The sequence below is a fragment of the Siniperca chuatsi genome, linkage group LG12 (assembly GCF_020085105.1).
Source record: "Siniperca chuatsi isolate FFG_IHB_CAS linkage group LG12, ASM2008510v1, whole genome shotgun sequence".
Classification (NCBI taxonomy): Eukaryota; Metazoa; Chordata; class Actinopteri; order Centrarchiformes; family Sinipercidae; genus Siniperca; species Siniperca chuatsi.
The window spans coordinates 17,544,469-17,553,728 of NC_058053.1; the positions used below are offsets into that span (position 1 = coordinate 17,544,469).

The 9,260-nt window shown below is 42.0% G+C and overlaps 1 protein-coding gene across 2 annotated transcripts; it reads left to right on the forward strand.

The window, feature by feature from the left end:
- Positions 1 to 66: 66 nt before the first annotated feature.
- On the forward strand, positions 67 to 3,516 carry tnfsf13b (TNF superfamily member 13b). 2 transcript variants are annotated; one of them, XM_044216991.1, is made up of 6 exons: positions 67 to 666; positions 784 to 898; positions 1,603 to 1,659; positions 1,971 to 2,071; positions 2,367 to 2,517; positions 2,778 to 3,516. In XM_044216991.1, the coding sequence occupies exons 1-6, from the start codon at positions 445 to 447 to the stop codon at positions 2,888 to 2,890; spliced, it is 759 nt and encodes a 252-aa protein (XP_044072926.1). In that variant the 5' UTR covers positions 67 to 444; the 3' UTR covers positions 2,891 to 3,516. The 2 variants fall into 2 exon arrangements, with proteins under 2 accessions (XP_044072926.1, XP_044072925.1); XM_044216990.1 differs by having other exon boundaries at positions 68 to 666; positions 1,947 to 2,071.
- Positions 3,517 to 9,260: the final 5,744 nt, after the last annotated feature.

Consider the following 9,260-nt stretch of genomic DNA (forward strand, 5'->3'; position numbering starts at 1 on the left):
CTGTCCTTCCTGTTTCCACTCTAACAATCACATGGTTTATTTGTTAGAATGTGAAGAATTTTGTGTTTCATCATTTTGAAGTAGCAAGATGAAGAGAAAGGAGAGAGAGATTGGTCAGGCAGGAAGCTGTAAGTGTGGTTAGCTGAGCGGAACAATAGAGGGGAAGCTGTTAAGCCCTTTTTTGCACTGTATTCGTTCTGCGTAGTCCCTCGGACTAAACTGGAACCGGCTACTGAAGGACAAAAGCAAGAGTTAAGGAAGTCATTGGAGCTTTTAGACAGGAATTAAGGTAAAGCTGGAGACTAGAGAAAACATTGATGACAGAAGCAAACATACACCATTCCTAGCACAAGTGTGTCAGAAGAGAGGCTGCGTAGTTCAGGCCTGAGATTGGTCATGCTGCCAGTGTGAGCTCCCTGGAGATTGTACTGTAAGAGCCCCGCGATGGCAGCTTTGGCCGGTGTGAAGCCTGGGACCGGACAAAGGGCAGGTGAAGGGAGGCTGTCCTGGCCAGTTTTCCTGCTGACGCTAGCTGCTGTCACCTCCTCCTCTCTTTCAGCTTTGTCCCTATACCAACTGGTGGCTCTCAGAGCTGAGGTGGAGGGACTCAAATCAGAGGTCTGTCGCAGGAGAGAAGAGGGACGAGAGGTCAAGCATGGAGGCCAGGTGAGAAACTATTTCTTAAGGACATAACAACAAACACCCCATCTGCACAGGATTGTAAAGACAAGCATTTTACCAGCATGTATTGTTTTTTCTAAGGACTTTATTGTGTCTGTTCAGACTGAGAATATCAGTAGCAGGAGAAGCAGCCAGGAGCCTCTGCACCAACCTGGGTCTCAACATGCTTTCACCCTGATAAGGAGGAGAAGACAGGTCTCTGGAACAGAGACATTAGGTAAGACACGGTAGGCTGCACCTGAGCCTGAGAGTTCACTGTTTATGTATAAGATGCAGTTCTTAGTTCCCTTAGTTTGCCTGCAGAGCAAGATTGGTGGTGTTTTACAAATCCATTTGTTCACTTGCAAATAGGCTGAGCAATTTATACAGAGTGTGACCGATTCCATTACTAGAGTTTAAGGTGGTGATTCAGATATTTTATCCTTCATCATCAATCAATCATTCCTTATTGTTATGATATTTCATATATAATTTTCAAGTCAAGTTTATATCTATAGCTCAAAATCATAAAATGTCTTAGATGGCTTTACAAACTGTACACACCTTCTATCCTTTGACCCTTAATTCAAAAAACTTCCCCAAAATACATTTTCCAGTGTGAATGACTCATCAGCTTTGGTGGTAACAACGTCAAATATAAGAAGTTTGACGTGGTGAGATAATGCTACCATCTATTAGTGCTCACTATTAAAACTAATGGTGTGAATGTGCTCACCATCAGCTCAAGCTATTTAACAATCCCTGGGGTGCAGTATTTACAGGAGACTGCTTCTGAGTGCTGACATCCATGGACTTTCTCCCAAAAGGGAAGGAGCAAAAGGAAAAAGAGAGCAAAAACAGCAATGGAATAAGTAATGTGCAGATTTTAAGGAAACTGCTGACTAGATTAAACCTGTCTAAATTTCTCTCATGTTTTGTCAGTTTCTCAGCCTTGCCTGCAGTTGTTGGCAAACAATAGCAGGAAAACCTTCAGGAAAGGTACAGTATGCTGGGCCTGGACTGTGATACTTTGGTGGTTTATAATAGTTTTTATTTGAATTTTATGTAGTTTTTATTTATATTTTACCATTTCATTTTATTTTTTGTTTGTACTTTGCAAGTTTACAATGAATATATCCATTATTACAGAGTAATAATAAAATATATTTTACACTAAAATGTATGTAAACATATATGCAGAAACCCCAAGCAGCAACTCCAGTAACTGATTCGAAACAGGTTGACTGCTGACATGTTTTCTGATATACTCTTATTTCTTGAATCAGAATTTTCCTCGACGCCGCACACAGGTATCCCCTGGCAGGCGGGGCTGAGGAGAGGCTCTGCCCTGGAGGCAGATGGAGACAGCATGTTGGTCAGAGAGGAGGGCTTCTACTTTGTATACAGTCAGGTAGGTCCATTTGTGGTCATTTCATAGTTTTTCCACAGGGGGGTGCTGCTAGTCTGTTTGCCAATCACCAGTTTTGCCATAGGAGGGGAACATGTCTACATACATTGCAGAAAAAAGGGTGTGCTCGATCTAAGAACGCAGTTGGTTAACAGACCTTGAAGAAAGGTCAGAAGAGAAAATGCAAATGACGCATGCATAAGAAATTGAGTAGCAAATGCTATACCACCCACAAGACTGGTAAAACCAATGCCTGGGCCATACCTCAGATTTAACCCAGTATTTCTGATGTGCTCAGGTCTACTACATGGACAGCACCTTTGCAATGGGTCATGTGGTGATCCGGAGGAAGAGGAATGTGGTGGGAGACGAGCCTCAGTATGTGATCCTGTTCCGCTGCATCCAGAACATGAACCCTGTCCACCCTTACAACACCTGCTACACAGGAGGTGAACCTGTGTTATTGTTTATGTCCAGCTATGTTCACCCTTTTTACAACAGCTGTTGTATGGAAGGTCAGCCAGCGTGTTTTGCTCTTTAGTCCAGCTCTCAGTCGTGTGTGTGTGTGTGTGTGTGTGTGTGTGTGTGTGCGTGTGTGTGGAATGGCTGTATATGTGTATCAGTAGTTGGGTGTGGGTGATAGCTGTTTGTGGCAGGAAAAAGGGAAAATGGCAGTTCAAGGTCTGAGGTGTACATTTGCATCCCTCAGGAATTGTGAAGCTGGAGGTTGGGGACCACTTGGAGCTGCTGATCCCCCGTTCCACAGCCAACGTGTCCATGGATGGAGACTCCACCTTCCTGGGTGCTGTCAAACTGGCTTAAGGTGTATCACCTCACTTTGGACCAGAGGGATGCTGTTGTGGAACAAACTGTGTAACAGGGCACAGTTCTGGTGACCTTGCCTGACTTTGGGTGGTGTGAGAAGAATACAGGAAGCAGCCATTTATGTGCTGGCTGAATGATAGACTGTGTGACTCCTAGCTTGTTCAGCCTGAGGGAACATGATGGGGAGTATGAGTTGATAGCAGCGCTCTTTACTCTTAAAAATACATGCATCTTATAGAGCTACAGCTGTATTATGTTCATTTCTACTACACATCAAGACAAGATATTAGAATAGAGAAACTGTCATAATCAAGTAGTTCTTCTTCAAATAATCACAAACACATAGCAAGGTCTTACTTATGAGACTTGACTTTGTCCGACTTGTAAGAGATGTGTTACTTGTGTGAAATCATTGTTATACTGTTTTGATCAATAGTCTTTGCTCCTGTAGCAGCAGCATTACTGTGCCACTGAAATAGTTCTTTTCATATGCTTTATTATTTTAGATATTTGAACATACAAATCTGAATGCCATAATTTGATTTAAGTTTACCTGTATATATCTAACTGATTGAAAATTCAGATGCAATAAAGTGACAGTTCTTGCACAAGAAATTTCATCATCTGGAATCTGGTTGGAGGTTGTTTTTCCTTTGTTGGCCACAAGGAAGGACTTGACAGAGCATCCTGTCAGGCAGCAGATAGATGAACTGAGCTAAGGCTGAGCAGGAACAGTGGAAATTAGGTAAGAGTGCCTATTTTTAGATTGAGGCAAAACTGTATGATGTCTGCACATTCAAAGGAGCTGCTGCTCGATAAATTTGTAATGCCCTGGAGGAAACAGTGAGACACCGTCAATGGATAATTCTTCAATTTAAAATATAGTTTAATAATAATAAAAACACCTCTGGCAGGGTTCAGACACATTTCAGCCAATGGATTATCATGACTTTTAATATGTGGTGTCAAAATTAACCTCCATAATATTCAGGGTACATCATGCAGTAGGACTGGGCAGAATGGATTTTCAGTGGAATCATATTGTGATAGTCATATCATGTTACTATTTTATCAGCTTCTGCGGAACAAGAAAATATAGATTGAACTACATTTCTGGCTGCTATCAGGGAACAACTAAAACAACTAACACACTCCTGGAAAACCTCAGTGCCTCATTTTTGGATACAGAGGTTTGTTTGGTGGCAGAGCATTTAAGTGATCCAAGTAGGAGATTTGTGTGACAAACATTTACCTTAGTTTGGAGAAAAATACATAATATTTCTGATAATAATTATGCAAATGTGAAAAAAATCACATCTGGTGGGGTTTGAGGCAAAATGCCCAAGGGACATCCTCCCCCACCCCACTGTTTCTAGTCTGATTTTTGTTGATGTGTAAAAATTAATAAAAGACAGAAATACCATGATCTCTGAAAAAGCTATGGCATTATATCATGTTTCAATACAAGGAACTGCTATCTACAATTCATATTCAGAGAAAAATAATTAATGAAGAATAAACAATCATTTATTCATAGACCTTTCTTTAAAATGTAGAAATTGTGACATCATTTTTGTTATTTTGTTTTGTTTCAGGCCTAAACCTTTTAAAGCTAAACAACATTAAAGTAGCCTATTTAAATGAACTTGGCTTTTTAAAAAAGATGTTATTTTACTCAGTGTAAAAGAGTACCACCCCTGTGTCACAAGACGACCCCCTATATTGTTCCAGATAGGACGGGACATCTGAGATATTTTCTAACTTGTTCATTTAGAAGAGATTGATATTTAAATATTTTTGCATTAGGGTCCTTTCAGTACCTGCCACACTCCTGTCTGTTTCTCCCTCTCTGTGTAACTCTCTCTCTCTCTCTCTCTCTCTCTCTCTCTCTCTCTCTCTCTCTCTCTCTCACACACACACACACACACACACACACACACACACACAGGCCTTCTGTCTGTTGGGGCAAAGAGTTAGACAAAGCCCAGTGGGTGGTCACTTCTTCACTAGGCATTTTGCCCTTGGAGTCATGGCTCCATTTGACAAGAAGAGAGCCCAGAAAGAGGGGGAGGGAGGAAGAGTCTAAAATAGAAGGCTGAGAAAGAAAGATTTCAAATGGACTTAATGGATAGCATGTAGCCATGAGTGGAAGAGCAAGCGGAAGGGAAGAGAGAGGCTGTGCAGCTAAAACAGGTCGAGAGAGCAGGCCAGGCCCAGCGTACTACAGCCAAGTCTGAGAAGCTCTTTGATGATCTGGTAAACAGAGCAGGCGGCTGTACAAACACCAATCGAGAAAAAGAAGAAGAAAGAGAGGGAGGAGGGTATAAGAGACCTCTCCAATAAATGTGTCAAGCATGATGCTCCCCGCCCCCCTCTCGGCCAGAAATGTCTTTGTGTGGTGCCATGGTGACGGCTGGTGTGTTGGCGGAAGCTGATGTCATTGTGAGTCTCGGCACTCAAAAGAGAAACCAGCATCAGACCGCAGAATCAGGAAACGAGACCTGCTGTGTACACATGCTGGCACTGTGTATAGTTCACACACTCACACACATGTTGCGAGTACACAGAGTCGTATGATTTAACACACACAAAAAGCAGACGGATATATATCACATATACACAGTAAAAAGGGACAAACAAAGTCATAATATTTACAATGGTTAAAGTTTTGTTTCTTATCGCGTAAGTAATAGTTTGAGCACAATTTGTATTAGAATATTGAAAATTAGTTAAATGTATTTTTAGACCAATCTTTAGAAACTAGGCAAGACAAAAACAATATTCCAAATATCTTTTTTCTAAATGTTATGTAGTTTTAATAGGCAGTCTTCACTGCAAAACTACATATCAACATGAGGTTAGCAGGATAACCTCTTATTTAGATTTTAAATCCTGATTTTTGTTTGATATTAGTACATTTCTCAAGATTACAGAATGATTTGCTTGCTTGTAGGAGAGAGGAGTAAATTCAGTAGAATCATCAGTCCCAGTCCTTTAGAGTCTGTCTCCTTCATTCTCCTATTTTTCAGGCTACATCACTTGTGGACCTTAGTGTCTCTGTGTCCCCATCTGTCCTTTCATTTTCTCCCTCCTCCCTCTCTCCCTGTTGGGAGCTTTAGGACAGGTCTGACTGATGACAGGGGCTAAAGGTGATAACTGAATCCTGATTATAAAACCCAGCGTGCTCTATTTCTGCAACCACCACGAACACACACTGCAGAGTTTGCAGAATACATAGACTTGCACTTGCACATACACATAGACACACACACATACATATGCACACATGGACCTTCAATGCCTCCCCTAAATACTTACAAAATGTACAGCACTTACATAGTCTCACTGTGTTTCAATGTACTACATGGTTGTTCCATGTACCTACTTCTCTAGTATTTGGGGATTACTTTGATCTGCTGCAGTCAGCCCAAAGTAATCAGGCTGATCCAGAGCCCTGCAGCTCAACTGGCAGCAGCACTGCGTGGATTTCTCATTTAAGTGAGGATTTGGTTTATCAACAAACTGGATTGTGCCATCCATTACTCTCAGTCTAAACATCATGTTCTGTGCTTGCCATACTGCAGATTTTTAATCGATTCAGCTTGAGAAGACACTAATTGTTTTTGATCTGAAAAACGTGACTGACCCAGCAGAATGAGAGGTTTATTTGTTTTTAACAGCGTTAACGTTAGATTTGGTTTCGTTTTTCCTTCCCTGACTACATAGGATCTGCTGGAATATAAGCTGATCTATAATTCATATGGTTCTGTCTCTGCCTGGAATCAATCCACGATGAAACGCCAGGCTTGCAATCTGCATGTGTACAAGAAAAGTAAGAGCAGATTTTAAAGTTGTCTCTGTTCAAGCTCATCTTGATAGATCTTGCTTTTTTCTGGCCTTTTACTCAAGGACATCAAATGGATGAGAGGAGGGAAGGATTTTGGTTTGCCACAACTCTGCCCCACTTCCTCTCTCCATCTCCTGACTCCCACACTCTAATTCTGCATTATGGGCCCAAGATGGAGCTCTGGCATGCACACAGAGCCAGCAACATTTGTCTAGCATGAAGCATGAACACAGCAACAAATGGTACATAAACATCTATGATTATAAGAAGACAGATCTATTATCTATTCTTTCATCCTTATTGTTCTGCTGTTTTTGTTTTTGCTCTTATCGTATTGTTAATTTAACAACACATGACAGAGATTGCTATGTTGTTAATTTCCAATATTTTAGTAAAAAAAAAGTCACAGAAATGGGGGAAATCTGGTTAAAGCTGACAGGTATGAGCTATAATATATAACTATAATACTATAAATGTCTATGTGTATGTACATGCAACAGCCAGTCTTTGTCAGAAGAGCGCCAACATGTTAAGGGCATGAGAGGAAAGTTGTCCTCTTGCAGTGCACATCTGCTCTGCGCTGCTTTTTTGTCCTCCTGTTTTCACTATATGGTTTCACTTTCAGTCCATAGTTTGAGCCTTTGGTTCTCCTCCCCCTAACACTAACACTCACACTAGCACGCACACAATACGGGCGCAATGCAAGTGCAGTGTGTATGAAGTTCCGTGTCACTCATTCCTGCCAGCTGCTTATGGGTTTGTGATAAGCAGTTGTAATTAGAGATTTACTGTAAACTCCCATCTCACTCTCTGTTTTTCTCTCACACAAACACACACGATCACTCACTGACAAACTCCTAAATCTCCCTCGCTCCCCCCTCTCTCTATCACTGACTCATGCTCTCTCACCCTTGCAACTGCTCCCCCTTCATTCACCCAAACTGGCACACTCCCCTCTCTCCCTTTCTCTCTATCTCTCTGATGAGATGTCAGTGGAGGATTTTAGCCTATGGGTGTAGATGTACAGAGACCTGGGAGTTGATTTCTTTCTCACTCTCTCTATCTGAGTATTTCAGATCTTTGCAGCTGAGACTAGATTGTCTCTGGATGTGATTTCCTAGCTGAAAAGAAAGCATCAAGAACTACGGGGGAAATGTTACAGTGAGGTACGGTACCACTTGTCTCCTGTTTGTCTGTGAGTGTTGTTTAGCTGTGTGGAAATGTGTGTGAGTGTTTACCAGTCACACAAGGACTGATTGCACAATGTTTGGCCATTGGCAGTTTGTTCTCACTGTGATTCTGAATGCTTTATTCTTTGCATGAATGTGTTTACAAGCATCTCACAAAGAGTGACATGTCTGAATCCATTCTGCTTTATATATTTTCAGGAAAGACGATTTCTTCTTCTTAAATGGCCACTGTCTTTGTTCGCTGTCTGTGGACTGGCCTTTGTTTCTGTCTCTTTTTTTCCATCTTGCATGCTGTTGTTTGCCCTGAGATGTTGCATGTGTGCCGGCTGGCAGTGTAGAAAATGGAAAACAGGTTTGTTGGCTTGTTCACTGCACACACAAACACACACTCCTCCAAAACGCCTTTGGGGTGCTGGATGTCAATTGGGAATTGTCCCAGTTTCAGGGGACCTTGGGCGGCTTTCACCCAAATGCAGTGTGGTTGTGTGATGTGTACAGTGTGTGCCTGTGTGTCAGTGTTTAGAGATAGAGTGACACAGAGTAGGGACAAAAAAGCAGGAAAGTTCGAGACAGAAAAAGTAAAAGAGGGAAATAGAGACACAGAAACAGAAGCATTTTCATGGACAGACAGAAAAGAGCAGTGAGGAGACAGAGAGAACAGAAGGTTTTGCAAAGGTTTTTCAGATTGGTGTGACGGTACATGAGTTGAGTAACAAACAAGAACATAACTCTGCCTGTGTCACCCCACAAAACTCTGCTTTTGTGTTATAGGAGCTCACAGATGGGCTCATTCAGAGTACTGAGGGCTGTTTGTGTGTGTGTATGTGTGTGTGATACACCCATCTGTCCTGCTCAGCCAGATTGTGGGCCTCTGTCTCTGGCAGTGCTGTATGGAGGTATCACTCTCTTTAAACTGAAAAGATTATTTCAACCACATGGTTCCACAATGCCATTTTCCAGCAGTTGCCTTCTGGCTTGTCTTTCTTCTTTCATATTTCTCTTCTTTGAAACATGCTAAGTCGTGCTGCATTGGTCTGTGGGTGTAGCCGGCAAGAGACTAATGTCTGAAAGCTGTCTCTCGGTCTGTTTCAGGACGCAGCCCAGTCCCCTGTGCTGTGGTCAGCTGTTGAGCCACATGGTCTCAAGACTTAGTCACCACCCTCCCTGATAATTATGGGTTGATTTATGAGCTAGAGAGGACGATGAAGAAGAGCCATGGAGGAGGAGGAGAATGGGGGCGAATAAGATGACGGTGCAAAGACTTTTCTACACAAGAAAGCTTTTTGATGGATCTGATGCTGTCAGAGCTCCAGAGGTGTTCAAGGAATAT